The 25,899-nt window shown below is 43.7% G+C and overlaps 1 protein-coding gene across 4 annotated transcripts; it reads left to right on the plus strand.

Moving 5' to 3' along the window:
- Positions 1-1,270: 1,270 nt before the first annotated feature.
- MXRA5 (matrix remodeling associated 5) lies at positions 1,271-25,635 on the plus strand. Of its 4 annotated transcripts, none has more exons than XM_033147457.1 (7): positions 1,271-1,698; positions 8,493-8,708; positions 9,773-9,902; positions 10,597-10,981; positions 13,507-18,234; positions 19,933-20,833; positions 23,721-25,635. In XM_033147457.1, the coding sequence occupies exons 2-7, from the start codon at positions 8,503-8,505 to the stop codon at positions 25,627-25,629; spliced, it is 8,259 nt and encodes a 2,752-aa protein (XP_033003348.1). In that variant the 5' UTR covers positions 1,271-1,698; positions 8,493-8,502; the 3' UTR covers positions 25,630-25,635. The 4 variants fall into 4 exon arrangements, with proteins under 4 accessions (XP_033003348.1, XP_033003349.1, XP_033003347.1 ...); XM_033147458.1 differs by lacking the exon at positions 1,271-1,698 and adding an exon at positions 1,848-2,124; XM_033147456.1 differs by lacking the exon at positions 1,271-1,698 and adding an exon at positions 2,015-2,128.
- Positions 25,636-25,899: the final 264 nt, after the last annotated feature.

A 25,899-nucleotide genomic window follows, 5' to 3' on the forward strand; every position in this document is an offset into this window, starting at 1 on the left:
TAGTTCAATCTAACTCTGAGGGAAGCAAGAGACTGAACTTTGGGAGTGTGTAAAACTCTCCACTGCCCTCACCTGTGTTGCCATAACTCCTAGCAGCCACAAACAGGCTGTCGTCATTTTTCTCCCAAAAGCTCTTGTTACAAGATATGAGTCTGAGTCCCTACATATGTGTCCAGCACTCACCTATGCACACTCCCAAGAGGTTTAGGGTCATTTGCTGGAGTTAATCATGCATCCATTATGAATACGTGTTATGCTCCACAAAGTTCACACGCGAGAGAAATAAAGCAAGCTTGGTTTATTACACAAACTGAAAGAGACAGCGTACTGGGATGCTGCTTTCAACAGCAAGGTTAGAATCTAAGGGAGAAGCAAATCATACAGCATAAACACACCTTAATATGAAGAGTAAAAAAAAAATGACCCCTAACTATCCCCAGAGCCTGGAGAGTGACAATTTGCCACAGTACCCATGCTGACAAGAAGAAAAGAAAGGGCTCAACTCAGCTTCGAAGCCTCATGGAACGAAGTGAGGGATGTGAAATCTGGACCTCCTGCAAGATTTAAATTCTTCCCTTAAAATCCCATACAAACCAGACAACAGAGATCTCTCACCCGTTCTTTTGGTCCAGGTCAAGTGGGGTATGAAGCTGGTCCTTTTTTTGCAGAGCAAACGGGGGGGGGGGCATTGCAGTTTTGAGCTACCTGGCCATTGAAAATCTAGTGTTTTGGTAGTCTTTTAAATCAATGCAACCTTGCAGAGAAGAGAGGGGTCTTTTGGGGTGAGTGCCAACAAATCTTTATTCTTTTCTACCATTATTTTCGTACAAATTCCTGTTTCCTATTTTGCTACCTCTACCTAGTTACCTTGTATGTTTCTTGAATCGTGTGTTTTACCTACAGGAGATGGTAATTAAAGTTGGATGGTAGTAGTTCAGGATTGCTGATCTTTCCTTTAGGCATTAGCTCAGGAGATTTACTCATAACTGCCAGGACATGCAGAAGATAAGGACTAGTACCAAGAGGACTTGGACTAGATGACCCCCACGGGTCCCTTCCAGTTGTAGGCCTACCATTCTGCGATTCTATGCCCCTTGCAGCCGGCGTGGCCCACGTGGGCGCATGAATCCCAGAAAGGCGGACGCGCAGGAAAAGGGACGGCAAGTTAAGTTGCGCTTTTGCGCGAAAAGGGATCTCCCCACGCCGCTCGCGCGCTCAGCCAATGGGCAACCGAGGGGCGCCCCTTCGACAGCTCCTCCCGCGAAGCTCAGTCCGCCGCGCGCTCCCCTCCGCCTCCCAGAGCCGCCCACCAGGCAAAGGAGAGCCGCCGCTCGCGCCTGCTTGCAAACGCGCCTCGCAAGACGCAGGAGGCGGAGAGCCAGCGCGGGGCATGCTTGGCGCGGGGCGCGCTCCTCTTGCTCGTCCCGAGACGCAACGGCTGCGAAGGGAGCCGGAGGGGCAGAGTCTGTCCCCGGGGCAAGAGTTTGGCTGCGGAAGCGCCTCGGTGGGGAAGTAGGGAGAAAAAGAAAGAAAGAAAGCCCCAAGGTCGCTGGTGCCTCTTGTTTCAAAGTGTTCAAAGAGAGAAGCGCCGAGTGGACAGAAGCGCTCCAAGGTCCCTGTTCTGTTACCCTGCTTTCCATTCCTTCGCTTTTCACTTGGCTCTTCAATAAGAGTTCCTGGATTTACTGCCTAACTGGGGTGAGGAAAACAGAACATAGATCTTGTGGAAGGATTCCTGAGCTCCCGTTTTGTTTTGTTTCCCTCCCCATTTTTTTAAAAAAATCTTAAGATGTATATCTATTTTCCACCCCTTCTTCTGCTCACATCCCCACTTTCCCCGGATTGATGCATCTCAGAACTGGGAGTTGCAGAACCAGGAAGGAAGACTGCTGAGCTCGGCTCAAAGCGCGCACCTTCGGGGTGGGGTGTCAACCACGTTTGCGCGCAGCTCTGGAGTCCACGGAAGAGGAGAACCAGAAAGGCGCTCGAGGCGGGGGCGTCGGCGGGGGTGGGGTGTTGCTCGGGCAGGCAGGCGAAGCGCCCGCCCGTGGCACTAGCTGTTCTTTGCTATTCGTCGACAGGATGGATCCTGCAAGCAACAGTGTCTGACACTCTTGGCCAACAGTAGGTAGCCTAATCTATCGCGCGCTCTCCACCTCTTGCATGGCTTGCTGCGCCTCCCGAATGCAATCTTGCTGAAGGGAGACTCCTCCTGCCCCGCAGTCAAACAGCCTCAACTGCTTTTGTCATTATATTTTGTTTGAAAGAGAGAGGATAAATTGCACAAGCCAGTGGACTTGCAGTTGTTTTGGAACGATTAGAAAGCATTGGAAATTTGTCTGGCTTAGTTTGAATTTCACAGTCCCTCCCTTTGTTGTTGTTGTTGCGTTTGAAAGGTCGGGATGAAATGTGGACTGGAAACTCACTTTCTAGAGATGGAAGTGGGGCTTTCTCCCTCCCCCCTCTCTTTTTCCTTTCCTTTTCTTTCTCTCTCTCTCTCTTCTTTCCTCTCTCTTTCTTTCCCCAAGGGATATATCGCTGTAATGACTCAGTGAATTAAGGACATTCTTCTCTAATGGGAAGCATGTGCCCTTCAAATGAAGCTAGGGATGGAAAGCACATCCAGCTCAGGTATCCCTTAAACAGTGTAGCTCTCAAGCACGTCACCTTCAGCTGCCCTGAGAAGGGCTGGGGAAATAATCAGCCTGCCTTCCTTCACCACCTACTCGTTCTCCCGCCTCCAGGAGGAAACCTGAGGCCACCTTGGGGGAATAAATCCTTGGACTTGATCCCACCACAGCCCCTGCCCAGACAAAACGCACATGCAGGATGGAGTGTCATGAAATCATCTGCAGAGGGATCGACACAAGATAGTCCTTTGCCCATCCAGAAGTTATGCTCTCTCTGACTTCACCCTGTCTGGTCTCCCAGATTCAATGTGTCTTCCTCTTCATCACCAGCACTGTGTTTATATAGCCCTTTAGAGTATTCAGAGCCTTCCTAGCACCTCATACATTATCTAAATAATCCTGCTTTCTCGACCCTTAAGGTCTCTGCCTAGGTAATAACTCTAAACAATCCCTAGGGGGCGGTGGGAAACAGTATGAATGCTGAGATGGAATGGGGCAAGCAGGATTTCAAAGCAATTTCAAAGCAGTAATTTCACGTTTCCTCATTTTTCTCACCGTTTCTCCCAACTTCTCTGTTCTAGAGAGCAAGGAAGATGTTTGGAGTTGCAGAATGTCCCCTGCAGATGCAGGAATGCTTCTAATAATCCAATTCAAGCACATCACCCACCAGTTTGTGCCACTTTGCCAGTGTTTTCTACCCTCAGGGCAGTCTTTACATGTGGCCCTCAGAAGGGTGGCTAACTGTCATTGTGGCCCTCAAGCTGAAAATGGAGGGTCACCCCAATCTAAGCCAACATCTCTTTATCCTTGTCACATGTTAGTGCCTTTGCACATCGCCATCACCTATAGGCCACTTTTAAATAGGAGAGCTTTGGTAATTAGATACAAGTGTTATATTCCTTCTGTTATTTTAGTACCCTTGGAACTGATTGTTCATTGCTTCACTGGTTTTATAGAGTTAAAGGCTTGGAAGAGATCAAAAGTCATCTAGTTCAAACCACTTTCCCTCTCCACGGAGCCTACCTCCACAGAGCTTAAATTAATATTTCAGTTATTTTATGTATTACAGTTGCATCCCACCCTTCCGTTGATGAGCTCAGAGTAGTGTATATAGATCACCAGCTTGCAAGGACAATTGGGGGTCCAACGTCATGAGGGTGACATCACGTGGGATGCAACATCCTGATGTGACACATGTGGTGTCGGGAGGAGCTGGGAGCAGAGCCAAATGTGGTGGCTGCGAGGCTTCAGTGGCCAGTCGCTCCACCTCCTCCTGGCTCCACCACCAACAGAAGGCTGCTTCCAACCTCCTTCTCTTTCTTGGCAGGAGGAGGAGGAGTTTGCCACTGGAGCTGTGCCACACTCAGCTCATCATTGAGTAGCCCTGACCCCCCAAAAATATATTAGGGGGGACAAAACAGCTCAACCCCCAGGAGCTGGTACCCCTGAGCCTTTGAGTTCCAGTGACTTGCCCACTAATTAATCTTTATAGGCCAGAGGCAAGTGAGATCAGAGGCAAGTGAGATCTTTATTGGCCAGAAGCAAGTGGATCCTGAACGCCCTGGAACTCAGATGTTTTGGCTTCCAAATGCTGCAAATCCAAAAGTGATTGTTCTGGTTTGCAAACTTTCTTTGGGAACCTGAATATCCCAAGGGGCTTCCGTGGCTTCTGATTGGCTGCAGGAGCTTCCTGCAGCCAACCAGAAGCCACGATTTTGTTTTTGAACATTTTGGAAGTCGAACGGGCTTCCGGAATGGATTCCGGTCGAATTCCAAAATACAACTGTAAAGCTTTCTAACTAGAATGGTGGTTATTCACTGTTGATTGTATTTTACTGCTTGTTTGTGCCCTGCTCCCTTATTACCACAACACCGCCTCTGATGTAGACTGGATCTCTGCTTGTGTCATCATGTGGTCTGCTGCTCTTCAACCCACGACCTCTCTTTACACATCCTCTGTTTTTTGCTCTCCTGTGCACCAAGCCCATATTCCTAGACTTGACTCTGTCTGGCATGCTACTTGGCTTCCTTCTATTGATCACCACTTTTCAAAGTAATCATCAGGTTGACTAGAAACAAAGGGGAAATGGGCTCCTGCAACTCTTAAAGCAGAGCTTTCCAAATTTTTCATGTTGGTGACACATTTTTCAGACATGCCTCATTTTGCGACACAGTAATCCAGCTTTACTAGCAAACCGGAGACTAAGCCAACCCCTTTCCAGCCCCGGGAGGAGTGTGGGGCGCATTTGTGCAACACACCTACACACTGTAGCTGACACACTAACATGTCACGGCACACATTAAATGCTACATAAACATGCAGATTTTGGCAGGGGCTCCTTTTCTTACTCATGTAACATAATAGCATGAAAAGCTGCCTTTGGTTAAATTCCTTCTTCTGTATGAGACCCAGCCAGATGGGCGGGGTATAAATAAATTATTATTATTATTATTATTATTATTATTATTATTATTATTATTATAGGGTTAAGCACCCTAGTAGTCACCAACCACCAAACTGCTAGTAAAAAAAAGGTCCTTGGCCCTTTCCATGCTGTTTATATCCATTACAAGCCAGAGAAATTTAGGTGAAGTGTTTTTTCCCCCCTGTCAAGCACAGTGCAGGTACAGGACAGGACACAGTGCAGGTACATTTTTTCTGCAGTGTGATTATTAAAAAGTGCAAATTCACCTTCAGCCTTACTAGAAACTCAGGAGCAGTCTCACTGGTCACTCACATCCATGAAGCAGGTTTCTCTGTGCTTCCCAGCTACTGAGTAGCAGATTCCCGTAGCAAATGATAGCAAGTGCGGCTGTTTATTGTGGACTTGGTGGTGCTCATGAATTCATCTCTTGTGCAACATTCACTTGGCATTTTCCTCAAATTACACCCTACATTATTTTTTCCCATTTAAATCAGATTTTCCACAGAAAACTCAATTAAGTAAAACAAAAACTAAAAAACCACCCACTAAATGGTGTGGGGAAGCTGAGATGGCATTTGGATGAGGACCCTGCAAATTCTTGCATGCATGAGCATCACTAAATCCTCAATAAACTGCTGTATGGAAGTGTCCTGTCATTTGGCTCATTTGAAGCATTTATATGTCCATTACTGACTTTGACCCAACTTCCAGTGGACTATTCATATCTATCATCAAGGTATGTTTAGGAGCCATGCCCTCCTGCTCAGTCCCCTACCTTGTCCTGTTGAGCCGGCACAGTTTGAATGAGACTTGAATTAGAGTTTGCTTGAAAGCGAGTAGAAACCTCTGTGTGATTGGGCACCCTGCTTCTTCAGGATCCCTGATAGTTCAAGCAAATATGACCTCCCCTGCTCAACAAAGGGAAGGGCCAGGGAGGAAGCAGGTGCATCAGAACTCACCTGGGCATTGGGGCCAGGCATTATGTGTGCATCCCTCACCACCACCACCACCAGACCCCAACTTGAGCATCTGTGTCTCTTCAGGCCAATCTTTGCCATCAGAGACTGGAATGCCACTCTTCCGGCATGGAGCTCCCCATTCCAATTCCCAAATATGCAGTCAGAAGAAAGTGCCACCTGTGGGATCCCCAGCTGCAGAAAGTCCCCAAATGAGGCATTCTGGGGGAAGGAGTGAACTGGCCTCACTGCTGTCACTCATCAGCATTGAGCCTGATCACTGTGCAAGCTCCAGGTTGGCACAGCAATTCCCCTGTACTCCGCCTTCCACCCTGACTGGTGAAAGCAACAGGGGTGCAGAGGTGATGATGTCTCTGCTGCCCACCTGGGATTTGGATGGTTCTGTCCACCAGTAATTGTGTTTTTGAATGTCTGAATAAGTTGCTTCTTCTTTATCACAATCTTCTCGAGGAAAAGAAATAGATAAGCAGCATATTACAAAGAATATTAAGAAACAGAAATACCTATATGTAGTCCCTGTGTGATTCGACAATTATTCTCATTGCAATCATCTTCTAAACCCAGAACCAGTGCAAATGTCAGCATTTATACTGTGATGGGTTAGATAACATCACACAGAGCTCTCTGGTTAAATTAGTAGTTGATGTCCTGCTACAGTTGCTAGTCTTCATATATAGCTTCTCCATCATTCATATTTAAACTGTTCATTTCTGTGTAATAAGAATTTGCAAACTTTGAAAAAGCCATTATTTCTAGTCAGTACATGTTTGCCATTGTACCAAATGTAGGTAGCATAGGAACCTGCCTAATACCAAGTCAGACAATTGGTCCATCTAGCTTAGTCATGTCTGCACTGTTTGGCGGTTGCTCTTCAGGGGTTCAGGTGGGAGTCTGATGATGCCAGGGATTGAACCTGGGATATTTTTGCATACAAAGCATGTGCTCTGCCACAGAGCTACAGTTTTTCCCTAGGGTCTTCCATCTGTAGGAGTGGGAGGCATTGTGAAGGCATAATGCATTTTCCATTGTTACGGATCTTCTTATTTAAAAGGAAGAAAGAAACCTCGCGGTACATCATTTTCCACTTAGAGGCCTGAGCCCAGGATTTTGAGTAGGAAGTCATCTTTTGATGTTGTAACTGCTGTCTGACTCTAAGCAGGAATTGTATGAATAGAAGTAGATGTTTATTAGTCCTCTAAAGAAAAGAAAATATGTAAAATATTGATATGCATTAAAGAAACACCATGTTAAGTACAAAGTTCTTTGACGTGCCATGGAGTTATTTTTTAAAGAAGGGGCGACTATTGTATTAACCTGACCACAGACATTTGAGAAGCCCCTTCAGCCTCTTGAACCGCTGCTTTAGAGTTATAATGGCTTGCATATGATGCTGATAGGAAAGGAATGACAGCCTTATTGCTTGCAGATCTAAGAACTTCGGAGTATACACAAAGAAACAGCTTTGTAGAGGCTAATGGCTCAATCCCATGAGCCATTTTTTCTGAGGAAGCAGCTTGTAGGGATCAGGAATGAGAATTCCAGTATGGGTGTGAGACTATAACTTGACCAGTTGCTCCAGAGCTTCAAACAAGCTTATGGCAAAGCTGCTCTTGTAACTACTCCTCAACTCACACACAGCCATGTAAGGATGTCTGTTGACAGAAAAGAAGCCAGGTCATGGATGGCATAGCAGGATCAAGGGATGGGCAAACAGGAAGGGAACAAGTAAACAGAAACAGGCAAGAGTCATGGAGAATTAGATCAAAATGGCCTGGGGTGAGCTTACATCCGAAGAGCGGGTGGGGCAAAGTGGTAAATAGGAGGAATTTGAAAGGCACATGGGGGGTTGAGCTCTGATTTAACTCAGATTGGCTCAGAGTAAGCAAAGCCGTTGGTTTATTGTTTGGGGAAATAGGTCGGATTATTCGAAGGAAGTTCAAGGAGAATGGGGAAGGTCCCCTTGCTTGCTTGACATGCCATCGGTCTTTTTCATACTTTGCACCAGCCATGGGTAGTATTAGGAGTTATCCATCCATACAGCCATGCTTCAGCTGCAGCGGAGCAAGTAAATGCTTGCAGTACTTTATCTAAACCTCATTCATTGGCTCTAAATGTTTAAGAACTGCCTTTTGGTTATTTAATGGGTGTGAACTTATGTTAAGTCTTGAGTATATGGGTGTGTTCTGCTCCCACTTGTTACTTCCTGCATGTACGTTTATGAGAAGAATGCTTGTGGGTGTTTTGTTCCATGTTGGGGCCAATTTCGTAGCAGTGTTTAAGTGTGATGGATCTGGGTTCTTCTTTAGCCGCCTTCACATGTTAATCCATGAAGGGATTCCACACACTTAAGGAAGTAGTGAGGTCAGCAAACTGGCCACATGAAATGCAGAGTATCTAAATAGCCATGTTTGACATCTATTTAAAAACTAAACTAGTTCTCTCTCTTTTGAATTAAACAGGTATAGTGAAATGAATAAATTGGTGAAGATGCTAAAGCAAACATATTTGGGGGCACTATCCGTGGTGCTGATTCTTTCTCTTGGGCTTCCGGAAACTACACTTGCGTGTCCTCATCCATGCGCCTGTTATGTTCCCACTGAAGTTCACTGCACATTTCGGTCCTTAGCAGCTGTGCCAACAAAAATCTCTAAACATGTGGAACGAATCAATTTGGGGTTTGTATTGCAATTTTACTGCGGCATTTTATGTTCTTTGAGAGTTCATCCCACTAGTTTGAAGCATTGCGCATCACATGAGCTGCAATGGGATACCATTACTGTACAGATTAAAAGCCTTCCATAAAGAGGAGCATTTATGGGAATTGAACTAAAACTACTGTGATCTACCTGCATTTATATTTAACATTTTTTGTGAGAGCCAGATAAATCCTACTGATTTGTCTTCAGTATATGACCAACACAATGAGCCAATGGTGAATGTGCATTAGCATTTGCTGTCTTGCTACAAACCTTTCTCCTGCCCACATCACAATCACTTCATTTTCAGAGGGGAGATAACAATTGTTGAAGCATTAATAATCACTTCTTATCCTTTTTGGAAAATAGATCTCCAGCTTCAGTTGAACTTGATCAGCCTGTCAAAGGGCAAGCGATTAAATCAACTGAGCATTTTTTAATCTGTTTGCAGCCTGAGTTTCTAGATTCACAATTTTGCAATTTCAAAACCACATATTTATCTTAACTGTTAAATACCTAATTACATGCTATATGTGCAAATCTAGCAGTTTAGCTAGTAGCTGTGGTTTTCTGGTTCCAGAAACTGCTTGGCAGGCATCCATATTTAAATGTCCTCTGCACAAAACTTTATTCATTTATTGTTACATGTTCTGTTGGCATCCTTGTGGGCCTACTGGTTGCCAGTCTCCATATCATCATATGTTGGATCCCTGCCACTGACTAATATATCCAGCACATGGAGAACATTGTACAGAAAAGCATTTTCTAATTGATAATTCCATTAATTTAAGCTCCAACTGAATTGTGCATATATATGTGTGTATTTATATATAGCCAAAGAAGCATAAAATTGACTTTTAAAACTGTCTTTTAATACATGAAATACCAGGTCTTGTTAAAATGCTTCATTAACTTTGTCAGGTTAAGTGTATGATTTATGAATAACCCAAAGGTGCCTAAAAATGTCTGGTTTACTCAATGCAGAATGATGATTCAACACAGATTATATTTAAATGTGGTTCTCTCCCCCACCCTCCTTTCAGGTTTAACAGCATACAGGCAATATCTGGAAACTCATTTGCAGGTCTTGCAAAACTGGAACTGCTCATGCTTCATGGGAATGACATCCAAAACATACCTAACGGAGCCTTAAAAGATCTGACATCACTACAGGTTGAGTCAAAATGTTTCTTCTTAAAATAACAACAGTTTCAGTCTATTAGCTATGTTCCCACAAAGCCCAGATGTGCATACTTGGGGAAGGAGTAGAGCATCTGTGTTGCATGCAGAAGACCCCCCAGGTTCAATCTGTGACATCTCCACACAGGGCTGGGGATGTCCATTGCCCGAAACCCAAGAGAGCTGCTGACTGGCAATGTTAACAATACTGAGCTGGGTTAACTGATGGTCCAAAGGCAGCTTTGTATATTTCTATGGAATTAGTATAAACAGTGACTGCCTGGTTGTTGTTGGTATTGAAGAAAGCTATATAAGATACATGATCAGAAGCTCCTGCATACACCCACCCACCCACCCACACCTGTAGTCTGTATTATTGAACTTTGTTTGTTAGTGGGTACACACACACACACACACACACAGTAGAGCAGCCACTTTCATTCCTCACGTATGTAGAAGTTCCTGAATCAGTTCTGTGGCTCCAATCCACATAAAGTCAATCATGCTGTATGAAATCCATTTTGTTGTGTCTTAAGTAAATCCTGCTTATTTTGATGGGACTGAAGTGTGGCTACATTTGTCTAGTCTGGGCCACTATATTCTCCTGTATGACTTTATGTGTACCTCTTCTGCAGTGCCATGTTACTACTGAAAAGTATTAACCTATTCATTTTACCTGGCCATTTAGGTGTTCAAAATAAGCTACAACAAGCTGCAGGTTATAACTGGTCAAACCCTCCAAGGGCTTTCCAGCCTTATGAGATTGCACATGGACCACAACCGAATTGAATTCATCCACCCAAATGCTTTTAATGGATTAACTTCCCTCAGACTTCTCCATTTGGAAGGAAACTTGCTCCAACAGCTTCACCCCAACACGTTTTCTACATTTCTGGTCCTTGATTATTTCAGGCTGTCGACAATAAAGCACCTCTACTTGTCTGAAAATGCCATTAGAACACTGCCCATGGGCATTTTTCAAAAAATGCCACTCCTAGAGAATGTTTATCTTCATGGGAACCCCTGGTCTTGTGACTGCAGGTTGAAATGGTTCCTTGAATGGAATCAGAAGTTCGGAGGTAAGGGAAGATCATAGTTTTTTTGTTTTACTATGCTGGAAATAGACTCGGGCAGAAATTATCCCAGAAATATTGCCTTCCTTTGTTGGCCTATACTCGGGGGCTGGGTTATTTATTTCTAAACCTTAAAAACCGCCTTTCCATAATTGATAAGAAGAGCCTGCTATTTCATGCCAATAGCACACATAGTCCAGCCTCCTGTTCTTACAGTTGCCAACCAGATGCCTCTGGGAAGCCCCACAGCAGGACCTGATGAACCAACCAAACCAATGGAAAGTGTTAAAAATGTAGAAGTGAATACACCTGAACTGGTCCTGAGATATTCCTCCAAGCTAATTGGGCACTATTTGAATAGCAAAGTACAGTATAAGGGCCAAACTACACATTATGCTAAATACATAGCATGCCGTTCTGTCCTCCCTTTTCTTTAATTCTATAGGTGCAGTGGGTCCCAGTTCTGATTGTATCCCTCCCCTCCCCAGATGCAGTCTAGACAAACCACATTGTTACAAGGCTTAGGGGGAAAGTGCCAGAATTGAAGACACAGCTGCATGCTACATATTGGACCTTAAAGGCATGATTTGGGTGTGAGGAGGCTGATTCTTTCATGTTATTTCTGATGTTGTAGAGCAGTTAGCTCAACAGAACCAACTTAATTGAGGAACTTTCCATTCCACAGAAATCGGGTCCTCCATTAAAGGAGGGCACGTGTTGCAGTGCGACCTACAACCCGACACAGTGTTGTGGGGGTAATTGGAAATCAAGGCCACAACCCCTGATAGGTTGGTCCTGTGTTGCTGGGGTTAAATTTGGCCAATGGGGCATCGTAAAATGCAGCAACGCGGGGCCTATTTAAGCCCATGCAAGGCTGCTGAGCTTCCTCTTTGGGGCCTAACGCATCAGAACACCCACCCACCTCTCCCTATATTTAGGGCTTGCGTTGACCTTGCTATGCCGTAATGTGTCATATGTTGTTGGGACAGGGGCACAGTAGGAATTTTCCCCACTTGGCTGATTGGCTGGTGCCATTTGGGTTTCACCTGCCACATAGCAACTAGTCACAACTTGTAAGTTGCGGATAGGCTCTGGTTCAGGTGATAGGCGTGGCACGTGATGTGGCCATGCCTATGAAAATGCAGGTACAGCAATCCAGGGACTCAATGGTTTGTCGGTCTGGGGGACATCCGAACGGCTGTTTGGTGAACCCTCCAACAGTTGTCCCTGGTGTTCATCCTTGTCTGTCCCATGAACGTGGCTCAGGGACAGGGCTGCCTGCAAGGGTGTACGGAGATAGTCGAACCAGAACCTGTGCAATCACTCACTTGGTTGTAACCAATAAAGTTGTGGCCTAAATTCTGCCTAAAACCAAACCAAATATCTGAGTCATGTGTGAATTTATTTTGGGGGAGGTTAAAGGTCTAAACACACAAAAGGGTATTTTCTATCTCTTCTCTTCGGGGCAATGATAGCAGTCAGGCGTACAAATGTTTCAGAATGTGGTGGTCCAATTCAGAAATGGCAGAGTGGACTGTACCATTTCAGGTGCCAAGTGGAGGAGAATCTTCTTCTTTTGTTCCCTGTGTAAACAACTTGCCACAGGCAGAAACCTAGCTCAGGAGGGAACAGGCTGGGCTAAAATATTTTTTATTGAAGTACTAGTTTTAGTTATTTTTATTTGCAAACATGGTTTATGAGACTGGGGGGGGGGGGGAAATACAAAAATAACATCCTTCCACCTACCAAGCAAGCCCCCAACCACCTGCCCCCAACCAAGCAGAACTGAACACCCTGTGCATCAACTGATTCTCAGGGAGTTCAATCCTCCCCTGAGCAGTCATATCTCTACCTGTTTGACACCAAATATCACATATGATGTCAGATGTGGGGAAAGTGGACATGGCATGAGAAAAATGGCAACTTGGATCAAATGGAGGTAGGCCAAGTTTGACCCATAAGCTGGAGGCTCCCTATTCCTCATTTAAATGTTTTAAATAGTGTGTACCGAGCTCCCAGAGCTGCAGAATTAATGCTTGTGAAACCAATAGCTATTGCTGTTGGGCAGAATTTCTGGAGGACAGTAGTATGATAGGGCAGAAGGATATGAATAGTCAGAAGGAAAGTTCTTGTATTTCTTATTCCATATGATGATACATCCAGTTAGAATGCTCTTCTCAGTTCTATCCTCTAAACCAGAGGTTGTCAACCTGGTTCCTACTGCCCACTAGCGGGCGTTTCAGGATTCTAGGTGGGCGGTAGGGGGTTCTACGGCACAAGCTGAATCCTCCTTCCATCGAGCACTGGTGGGCGGTAAGGAAATTTTACGATCAAGAAAGATGCGTTAGTGGGCTGTACGTATAGAAAGGTTGACTACCCCTGCTCTAAACCAAGGTGTTTGGGAAAAGTTCTTATCAATAGGCTGTATAGGCCAATTGATAGAGTGTTGTATAGGCAAAACTTTCAGGTAAAATATTTCTCTGTCAAAATTCCATCTGATTTTTAGATTATTTATTTATTTTGTCTTCCAGCTGTTTTAAAGTGTAAAAAAGACAAAGCCTATGAAGAAGGCCAGCTTTGCCCTAAATGCACCTTCCCTAAGCAATTCCAGAAACAAGACATTCAAAATGTGAAAAATGTTTCCTGCACAAAGCCTGTCATACAGTCTCCGCTAAAACGGAGCATTGGCCTCAATGAGGAGGAGGAGGAGGAAGAAGATGATGTCTCTGAGTTTCCCATGGAAGAATTTCAGCTGTCTCCATGGAACATTACTCTGAACCTGACAGATGAGCATGGCAACATAGTGAATCTGAAGTGTGAAATCAAGAAGCCAACAAACACCACCCAAATTCAGTGGAGCCAGAACTCGCCTCAAGAAATTGAAATCAACGCAACCATTTCCTTGGATCTGGAATGCCCAATGAACCGCGAAAACTATGAAAAATTGTGGAAGCTTATTGCTTATTATAGTGAAGTGCCTGTCAAGTTAGAAAGGGAGCATGTGCTCAGCCATGAACCCAAATTAAGCTATCATTACAAGCAAGGTTCTGATTATGATGCTCTTTACTACACAGGTGTCAAAGGGAGAATCCTTGCTGAGCCTTCCTGGGTGATGCAGCCACTGATACATATCCAATTGAACAGGCGCCAGAGCACAGGAAAAAAAGTAGTGCTCTCTTTTTCTACCCAAATTTCTCAGACACTTCAGATTCAAGAAAACAGACAGCAGAGAAGCAGCTGGGTTATGATAGAGCAAGACCTGCACACAAAGGCAGCTCAGAGTGTAGTGGAAGGTTCGGATGCTCAGCTGAGTTGCAATGTGAAGGCATCAGAAAGTCCCTCCATCGTGTGGATGCTTCCAGATGGGACTAAACTAAAAGCTCCATCCAGAATGGAAGACAGCAGGTTTTCTGTCCTCAGCAGCGGTCAGTTAGTCATCAAATCCGTGGCCTATGCTGATTCTGGTGTGTACCACTGTGTTGCTCAAGTGAGGAATGATGCAGACACAATGGCCTACAGACTTCTGGTACAACCCCCAGTCACCCAGCCAGCTGACTCTGAGACGATGAAAATTGAAAAAAATGTGGGGGATTCCATACTTCTGCCCTGCAGTGCGGTGGCTGTACCAGATGCGCACATAAGCTGGATACTCCCAAGCAGCCATGTCCTTCATGATTTATCAAACTCATCCAACAAGTACCTGTTAGACAATGGCACCCTCTTAATTCCACGCAGCCATGTCAGTGACAGTGGGTACTACAGGTGTGTGGCTATAAACCAACAAGGATCAGATCAATTTGCTGTTAAAGTCACAGTAAATAAAATGGTCTCTGACAAATCTTCAAAAAGGGTGAAACTAAAAAAACGCCTTGGTTCAAGAACCTCTGTAAAAGCAAAGGGGCGGGTCACAGAAGATGATGAGGGATCAGGTGCTGAAGAGGCCGATGATACTCGGAGCAAAAAGATCCACCTGAAGGACCATGAAGTGCCCCTTAAAGAAAAGAATGACAATGTTCCTCAGGTTCAGGTTAAGAAGAACAAAAAAGGAAGGCACAAAATGAAATTATGGAAAGGCATGGACAGGACTGAAGAGATCAATGTTGCAGAGGGCCGTAGGGTATTTGAATCCCGAAGGAGAATAAATATGGCCAACAAACAAATTAATCCGCAGCACTGGGCCAACATTTTGGCAAAAGTCCGTGGGAAAAATTTCCCTCGAACAACAATGGTACCAGGCGCTTCCTTCAGGACTACAACAGAGACGCCATCCATGCACCAAACCACCAGCGCTCCTCCCATTATCAGCCCTCCACCAAACACTGCTGTGGAAGTCAATGGAGAGGAGTCTTCTGCAGATGCAATGCAGCTAGGTGAGGCAGAAATGTTCTCAGTCACAATTCTTCCCACTGTCAACACACAGAATAATAACCAAGACCGCACACCATCTATAGCAATGAGTACTGAGTCTTCCATAGCAAGTGAATTGTCAAACACGGGAGAAACACCTATTGGAGGAGTTACTCTGATCTCTCCAACTGTACAGACACAGGTGTGGGATCATAGTGATTTGAGGAAAGATGATCCATCAGGAGGACAAAAAGGCCTAGATAGCTTCACCCAAGACCCTTCAAATGAAGAAGTAATGAGCAGTTTGCCTTATCCATTATCCTCTGTGGAACTATCACCTAAATCACCTGTCCCTGCAAAAACTGAAGGTTCAGGAACAAATTTACAGCAGAAAAGTATGAATAAGCTGCATCATGCTGTAAAACATCCCACACATTCTCAAACTGAAAACGATATTAATTCAATAGCCTCTACTACAATTTTTGCTTCTGTGGCTACAGAAAGTGGTAGTATAGAGCATCAGCAAGGAAGAATTTCTTCTGACCTTTTCAGGGGTTCTGAAGGTATAATACTTGAAAAAACAGATGCTCAAAAACCCAAAGTCACTTTTACTGTAGAAAGTACCACTGCTCCACTTAACAAGAAAGGCCAAACAATGACTGCTGCTGCCAGTAACAAATCGACGACAATGACCATGATTACAAGCAAAACAACTACCTCTAACTCACAGGTCATCCATCATCCCAGAAGACGACCATATGGGAGAAGGAGATTAAGACCAAATAGGTTCAGAAGACCAAAACTTACCCCTCCTACTGCCTTCACCATAGAAGAAACACCTTTTATTAGAAAAATATCTAAAACGGAAGCTGCTACCCAAAGTTTGCAGAGTTCCATTTTTAAAGGTCATCCTAAATCTGATGCTGAAACACAACATGGAAATGAATATAAGCCTCTGGAAGGAAGTTCTCCATTAGCTACAAGTACTGCTGCCTTAAGGAAGTCTACTGGGGCCCAAGACACAGAGGAAGCATCATTTCTTCATCTTTCTACTTTGCAACCTAAAATACCTGTAACTCTTTCCAATGCTGCCAAGGACTGGAAAAGTCACATGGTGACAACACCAACACCAGATTCTCTAACTACAGCCCCTGGTAGAGAACCACACTTGTCTCACAGCTCAGGACATATGCTTACAACATCTGCAGGCAATGAATTCATCAAGGTCTTGGAAGGTAATACTGTTTCAGCAAATAACCAAGTTAGAAACACTCATACAACAAACATTTCAGTATCTATAGAAAGTGTCACTACACCAGTGTCACTTTCTGAGCTTAGTTTCTCAAAGATTCCAGAATTCAAAGAAGAATCTTTTCTTACTAGCTCATCAGCTTCAAGGAATGAAGTTGACCTAAGAGTAGCTCAGTCAAGACCTTCCCAGGTACAGCATTTGAGTACTGCTGATGGCATGGGGGAACACTTTAAGGATCCTCCAACTATAGATGAACAGGATACATTTTCAGATTCTCTAAAGATAAGTACAGTGACAACATCTCCTCATCAAAGAGAAATACTGACTTCATCTCTCCATGGTATGGGTGATCACATTTTCACACCTGCAAAAACTAAACAAGTGATCAGTCCTTGGCATAATAAAACACCATCTTCAAGGCTCACAAAGGGAAGAATTACTCAGTTGCATGATCATCATGATCAGACTAATGCATATAGAACTGAAAAAAACTATCCCCCAGTATTACCCATTCCATCCGCACCATTAGCCACTACTCTTCCTCCATCAAAGCCAAGCACTACAAAAGAAAATGACACATCTGGTCAACTAGCACTTCCAGACATCAAAAGATTCAGTCTCGGCCCACGACAGAATGAACTTTCCACTTCCCATTCAAACTACAACAGAATAACATCACAACAAAGGCAACCGAAAGAACCATATGGTGGTAGGAGATACAATACACTGAATCCAAATATTCCCAACCAGCCAATTGGAATTATACCCATTTTTAATCAGGCACCTGCTTTTGCACCTCCAAAACAGATCCCTGCAAGAGGGACCATGAGACCTCCATATCTCATTGCACCAGGTCTGTACCACCATTTTGTAACTCACCAGGCCCCCCTTCACTATACCAATAAGCCAGAAATTACAGCTTACGCAGCACATACCACACAGGACAGAAGAACCTCTTCTCCTCATACAGAGACCTTTCCCACCACAACTGTTGCTCCATTACACAGACCTAAGTTGCAGACCCCCAGCAGATTTGGCAACCAGGGAGAAAACAGACTCAACAGTCACTCCAGAGTTTTTGCCAGTAACTACCTTCCTGACACCAGAGACAAGCCTGGAAGAACAATAAATCAAGCTGTACCCTATCTTCCCAATTCCAGAATACCATTCCTGTTGAACAGAACTAGGGCATTCCAACAATTGGGAGTAAACTCTAAACCTATAGTGCCTAATCCGCTTTACCCAATTAGCACAACCGAGAAGAAATTTGTCTCTCCAACCAGGGTGATCACACAAAGCACTCCTCTAAGGGCTGCAGCTACCCCCATGCCTCCAGTGCCCCTTGATACTACGCTGCCATCTGAGAGTACTACTCCTAGCATTAAGCCACAAGGGACTTCCACAATGCAGTCCTCCAGAAACATCCACTACAATAATCCTAATGTGCTATTTGTGCCTAAAATTGGAGGAGTGAAGGCACTTAATTCCAGCATGATCCAGCCTTCAGCACATTTCAAGATACAAGGAGAGAGGCCTAAGATTATAACAAAAGGATCTAACAGTCTATCCATCCTTGCTGAATCAGATGCTGTTATCCCATGTGATGCCACGGGAGAACCCAAGCCTTTCCTATCTTGGACAAAAGTATCCACCGGTAAGATATTTAAACTAGCTGGAATTTCTCAGAATACTTTTGTTCTTAAAAAACAACAGCAACAACAACGCTGGTGTTTTTCTTCTTCCCTTGCCCTTAGAAAAGGCACATTTACAGAATTTTCTTTAAATATTATGAACTGTTGTTTAAGTATTTTGTGATGCTACTTTTTTTTCCCCTAAAAAGATGTTTAGGGGTACTCTCATTTTCCTACTCAATATTGAAATGCTGCCCCTCAATGAGGCCAAACTTAGAGTCACAAAATGTTTAGGGGTATTTGTATCCCTGTGTGTGTCCCCCCAAAAGCACTGTTGCTACTACCCTTTCTCTTGGAATGATGCTAGGACCAGAGAATTGTGGAGGATGCAAAATGGTGACTACAAGGCACAGCAGTTACTGCTGCAGCCACTTGTTATGGATACAAAAATAAATAAATAAATAAATACTCCCACCCCTAATGATGAGTCCTGCCCCTGAGAAACTGGTGAAGAATTAATCTTCCCCTCTGGAGAAATTCAGTGCCCCTCACACACACAATTTCTCTGCCCTTAAATAGGGCAGATAATTTTTAGAGGCCATTTTCCCACAGCTCGTATTAAAGCATTTAATTTTGATCCAGTCACAATAAGGCAGAGGCCACCAACCATTTTTAATTTTGATAGCTGGGGATGCCACTTACAATATGACTGTCATGAGGGTGTGGCGCAACACAAAATGAGCAAAAGTACATGGTGAAAAGTACAATCATGGAAAGACTTATCCTATTGAATATCTGCCTAGAAGATTAGACGGAAACAGGAAAAGTGCATTAATGGGGAGAGGGTAGTTATTTATTCAGTATCCCACGGATTCCAAATAACTCACTTATCCACTGCAGCTTTGATGTCAGTCATTGGCTAAAAACATTGACAGGAAGAAGCAGCCAGGCTTGCTCATCTCAGAGAAATCACATAGAAGGGTACCTGCATATTTTGCTTCTTACCTTTCTTTGTGGGAGGGCTAGAGACTTACTTTTTAAATGCAAATTCAGAGTCTGGGGCTGCTGCCCATGGCTCCCACAGGTGCCAGGTTGGCAACCGCTTCAGTAAGGCATTCTCTATATTTCCCTTCTGCCCCCAATGAACAGTATGTTTTATGTACAATAAACATACATTTCCATTCCCTTTAGGAACCTATTTGGAGGGTACAGTGTCCATTTCCCCATTAATTTAGGTGTGCACTGATTCGTTTTTTTACCTAATAATAGGATCTGACTGTACCTGTTTTGGCACAACTGTTGCACCCATCCAGTTATACCTTCTGTGTGTCTGGCTGCCCATTCTCATCTGCACTGTGATGAATGTCTGTTGGTAGGGCCAGAAATTCCTTATGATGCAAATAAGGACATAAAACTGCATCTGGGAACACTGGGTGTTCTGATATGACTGACTAGATTGGATCTTCATACCTCTGCTTCTTCTAAGGTCCTACCAGAGTACTATTGTGCAACAAAAGAAGAAGAAGCAATAAAGTGATGTTTCTCGCACTTTTCTAATTTATTTAAATTTTATCAAATATACAAGATGCATATACTAATGCATAATAAAATAATAATAATCTTGAATATGGTAGTTTACTACAATTTCTATGTTCCTTTTCAGAAAAAAAGGTATCCCCAAAAATGCTTTTCTTCTTTTTCCTTCCTGCGTTTCCTTTCAGGAGCTGTCATGACAGCCAATACAAGGATACAACGATTTGAAGTCTTGAAAAACGGTACGTTCCTCATTCGCAATGTTCAGCTTCAGGACCGTGGACAGTATTTGTGCACTGCTCAGAACCTGCATGGTGTTGATAAAATGATAGTCTCGGTGACCGTCTTAGCTCAGCAGCCCAAAATGCTGGGTTTCCGCTTCAGAGATGTGACTGTTTATTTTGGAGAAAAAGTGAGCATGGAGTGCCAAGCCAATGGCGTTCCAAGTCCCCATATTTCTTGGATTTTTCCCGACAGGAAAATATTACAAACTGTGAGCACTACAGAGGGAAGAGTGATGCTGTATGAAAATCGAACCTTGTCCCTCAAGGATACTAACTTCTCAGATCGTGGAGTATATAAGTGTATAGCCAGCAACGCTGCAGGAACCGACAGTCTTGCCGTGAGGCTTCACATCGCTGCCTTGCCACCTATTATCCAGCAGGAGAAACAGGAAAACATTACCCTCAGCGTGGGGCAGAACATTAACATTCATTGTAGTGCCAAAGCAGCTCCTCTGCCTGGCATCCGCTGGGTGCTTTTTGATGGAACCCAGATCCGCACTTCCCAGTTTGTCCGAGGCAATCTGTTTGTTTTTCCAAATGGAACTCTTTACATACGTAATGTCTCTCCCAAAGACAGCGGGAGCTACGAATGCATTGCAGCCAACATGGTTGGTGCTGCCAGGAGAACCGTATGGTTGCATGTCAGAAAGCAGTCCACGAATGCCAAGATTACTGGGAGCTCTCCTCAGAGAACAGATGTGACCTATGGCAGCACCCTGAGACTGGACTGCAGCGCATCTGGGGACCCCTGGCCACGGATACTCTGGAGGCTGCCTTCAAAAAGAATGGTGGATTCTCTACAAAGGTAAAAAAATTAAAAATGAACATATATGTATCTAATTGTTGTTTTTGATTAGTTTAAATATAACTCTTCAAATTAGCACTATAACTATAATCACTTCCTTTAGGCTACAGTCCTATACACACTTATTTGGGAATAGCTCTCTCTGGGCTACTTCTGAGTAGAATGCAGTTTAGCTCTGTATATTGCACATGGTTTCAGAATGTAAACCACCAGCAATGGTGTTATAACTTTCACAGCATTTCAATTCTCTTGCATGCATAGAATCCTAAAATAGTAGAGTTGCAAGGGACCCCGTGTCATCTAGTCCAATCCTCTGCAATGCAGGAATCTCAACTGAAGCATCCATGACAGTTGGCACTGTAATGACATATTGGACTTAAGTGCTTGATCGTACACTATAGCCACTCAGAAACAAATTGCACCGAGTTCAATAACATTTCCTATGAAGGATGTATAGGATTCCAACCTAAGACCAATTGTTTAGAATACCTGTTTTATAAAAAATCCTAAGGTTCCTTGCAGTCTTATCAGAGTTTCCTCAGTGGGAAAGTATCCCTGAAAGACAGGAGGCCCACGACTGTCAATCTTCCCTTGCCTTGTAAAGGAGTGGTAGGGTGTTTGCTGTGTTGTCAAGTACACTCTTGTTTATGCATATCAGCAGTGAAATTCAAAGTGCCATACCATGTAGCTAGATTATGCTTTTGAATATCTTGTAGTGCACAGCATGCAGGATTCCGCAGTGAGCATACCACTGTGGAAAATGTACCTTAAAGGCAGAAATTTTCATTTAGACCAGTATAGGTCACAAAGAAATTCCTTTGGATATGGATGGGTTAAATTAAGGTAGAATGCCTTGAAATAGTTCTAATGAAGAGGGTAGAGAGGGTAAAATTGGCCTGCATAGCTGTCCACATTATTTGTCCAACTTTTCTCCATCTGAAAAAAAATATAGGCTGTAGTGTATCCAGAGTGAAGCATTCTTCAGTGCATTGGCTTGAGGAGAGATAATTGTCTGGTGAACTCCTCACTTAAACCAGCAGGGCTTAATATATTTCATTTTGACCAGATTGTGGCCTTGTTTGCTAGAACAGCAATATGAGATTTTATTTCCCTGTCCATGCTTGTGTACAACTAGTGAAATTCAGCATTGATATTTATATTAAACATAAATACAATCATTTATGTTTTCCAGGAGGTTCACGTATGGCGAAATGCTTGGGCTTGATTTATATTTATACTAATGCTACTTCACATTGGTTTGCAATTGCAATGTTGTTTTAAAATACATAGTTGTGTGTGCAGATTTTTTTCACTGACCCTGCCTTACAAGAAGTTATGTAAAAATTGGAACTATAGTAGGATGAGTATAGCAGACTTTAACATTCAAAAGTGTAGAGCTCTTGAGGCTCCTGGGTTTTTTTAGATAGATTCTATAGGACTTTTCTATAAAGGTACTGTAGAATTAGATATTACAGAAGACATGGGATCATCCCCCTATTTCTCCCCTGTTCCCTGTAACATGTAAGGAAGTCACAATAGGTCATCATACTGCAAATTCCCCCAACTTGTGCTCTACATCATGGGCTGCCACTCTCACTAGTGAGAGTGAAGAATGTCACAGTGCGATTGTATCACACCATTCACCAAATCTCATTAGTCTTTCCTTACAATAGATAACAAGGTGTAGGGATGTCATTTTTTTTTGCAGCAGCAGCAGCAGCAGCCCTAGACCTTCCATAACATCTTGTTCCACTTTAAGGCTCCTTGGTAGCAGGGATTAAAAAAAAGATCCCTTAGTTTAAGATAGTTTTGAGAGTGGTTTGCATCTGATTGGCAGTGCTGGTTTTAACATTTGAAGTGGAGCATGCATAGGATTTAGATACACCACACACAAGTTTTCCTTTGAACTCTGCCTGAAGCTCCTTTGTTCAGTGAATCCAGAAAGGACTACAAACAGTAATCTCCGAAATCACTCAAAGAGAAAAGTTTGCAATTCTTCCATCTCTCTGATCTGAGAAGAATGGGAGTACCTCCTGAACTGGTCATAGCTAGAAGGACTAGGAATTCCTGCAGAGCAGCATCCCAGGCAAACATCTTATTTTTAGTATCACTGGATGTTTATAACCATTTAAAATAGATTGATCATACATTTTACTGTTGCAGAGAGGATAAATGCCCTTATGCATTAAGTAGTTAGACTTTATAAACTTTTTAGATTGCTCCATGTAAATATTTTGTATCGTGTTACTGAGACCCAAACAACCATTATCTTCTGCTCCCAGAGGCCCCATGGTAACTATTTGGCAGCACAATCCTATGCATGTCTACTCAGCAGTAAGCCCCATTAAGTTCTGTGTGGTTGACTTCCAGGTAAATGTGCATAGGACTGCAGTCTGAAGGTGGGCACTCGTACAGTATGTACAATATAACAGGTAATATATCTATATAATAGCTATATAATAGCTAATAAATTCTATGGTCTGTTTCATACCAAAGCAATGTGGCTCTCTATGGAATAAGTGTATGCATATCTTGCCATATGGAGTATATTGTCAATATCCTGTTCACTTTATAAACATATGTATCCATGCATATAAGCTTACATGGGATTTATCTGTGGTGTGTATATATACAGGAGATTCCCCCACCTCCTTTGTATTTCCATGTCTAAATGCAGCATAGAATACTGTAAATAAAATCTGGATCTTCAGAAGAAGTATAATGATGTAAAAACATCCTTCCACTAGAAGAAAGTCAGTTGCAGGGTGGAATTGTTTGATTGCAAATGAAGATAATTGTTCTTGTTTGTTTTCTGGCTCAAAATATGATGGTTTATGAACATAAACTTAAAACACATGTTTTGTTTTCTTTCTTTTTTCTAAATTAGTTTGGACAGCAGAATCAAGGTATTTGGCAATGGAACTTTGGTTGTTCATTCCATCACTGAAAAGGATGCAGGGGACTATCTGTGTGTGGCCCGCAACAAGATTGGAGATGATTATGTGGTTCTTAAAGTGAATGTGATGATGAAACCTGCCAAAATCGAACACAAGAATGAGAATAACCGCAAGGTGATGTATGGAGGGGACCTGAAAGTTGACTGTGTAGCTACAGGTCTGCCAAACCCTGAGATCTCCTGGGGCCTTCCAGATGGCAGCATGATCAATACTCTCATGCTAGCAGATGACAGTGGGAGCCGAACAAAGAGATATGTCGTATTCAACAATGGGACACTGTTCTTCAATGACGTAGGGCTGAGAGAAGAGGGGGACTACACCTGCTATGCTGAAAACCAGATTGGTAAAGATGAGATGAAAGTGCGGGTCAAAGTAGTGGCCGAACCTGCAACAATTAGGAATAAAACCTACTTGGCTCTCAACATCCCATATGGAGATGTGGCATCTGTAGGATGTGAAGCAAAAGGAGAGCCCACACCCAAAGTGATGTGGTTGTCTCCAAGCAACAGACCTATCCCACTTTTGTCAGATAAATATCAGGTGTACAGGGATGGGACGCTTCTCATACAGAAGGCCCAAAGATCTGACAGTGGCAACTACACATGTGTAGCCCGGAATTCTGCTGGGGAAGACCGGAAAGTTGTCTGGATCCATGTCAATGTTCAACCTCCAAAAATAAATGGGCACCCCAGTGCCATCACCTCGGTGAGAGAAATGGCCCTGAGAGACAGCCGGAAGCTCATTGACTGTAAAGCTGAAGGCATCCCAACTCCACGGGTCATGTGGGCTTTCCCAGAAGGAGTGATCCTGCCTGCTCCCTATTATGGGAACAGAATTACTGTGCACCGCAATGGCACACTAGACATCCGAGGAGTGAGACAGACAGACTCAGTGCAGTTGGTGTGCATTGGCAGGAATGAAGGGGGAGAGGGCAGGCTGATTGTGCAGCTGCAGGTCATGGACCATGTGGAAAAGCCAGCCTTTCGGGATCCAGTCACTGAAAGGATCACTGCGGCAGCAGGACACAGTATCAATCTGAACTGCTCAGTGCATGGGACTCCTCAGCCTAGCACAGCCTGGATCCTTCCCAATGGCACCGAGCTGCAGAAGAGCAGCCATTTGCACCGATTCTACCACAAGAGGGATGGAATATTACACATCAGTGCCTTGTCTGCAGCAGATGCTGGGACTTACCGCTGCACAGCCAGGAACCCAGGTGGTTATGCAGAAAGGGTGGTCTTCCTCAAAGTGGGGTTGAAACCAGAAATCAGCAATCAGTATAACAACTTAGTGAGCATCATCAACGGGGAGACCCTGCAGCTTCACTGCATCACCCAGCCTAGCCAGCAAGCTCGCATAACCTGGACTCTACCCAATGGGATGGTGTTAGATGGTCCCCAGGCTGTTGGGCGATTTTCCCTGTTAGAGAATGGCTCTCTCACAGTGCGTGAAGCATCCGTGTTTGACAGAGGTACTTACCTGTGCAAGGTCACGACCGAATATGGCTCTTCCCTTATGAATGTCCCAGTGATTGTGATAGCCTACCCACCCCGGATCACAAGCGAACCAGCTCCCATCATTTACGCAAGGCCAGGCAATACAGTGAAGCTGAACTGCATGGCCATTGGGATCCCTAAAGCAGAAATAACGTGGGATCTCCCAGACAAATCACATCTGACAACAGGAGCTCAATCCCGTCTGTATGGAAACAAATTCCTTCACCCTCAGGGCTCATTAATCATCCAGCAGGCTACACAAAAGGATGCAGGCTTCTATAAATGCACTGCTAAAAATATACTAGGCAGTGATTCAAAAGCAACCTACATACACATATTCTAAAGTTTTTTTAAAAAAAAATGCCTTTGAATACACAAAAATATCTAAAGTCCCTGCCAAGTGAGCACAGCTAGGAAAATACAGTTGCTAAATGAAAACAGTTGTACTGAGAGAAGAACAGGGTTGTGCCAGAAATGGTGGATTACAGCTTTACCTTCATGAAATTCCAAAATACTATTCAGGCAGGTAGCAGATCTGAGAAGCCATCTACACTCTCTCTGTGTTGTAAGAGAGCTTCTTGCCACTTGCCTTGAAGTCTGAGACTAGACCTTG

This window comes from Lacerta agilis, chromosome 4 (genome assembly GCF_009819535.1).
Source record: "Lacerta agilis isolate rLacAgi1 chromosome 4, rLacAgi1.pri, whole genome shotgun sequence".
Lineage (NCBI taxonomy): Eukaryota > Metazoa > Chordata > Lepidosauria > Squamata > Lacertidae > Lacerta > Lacerta agilis.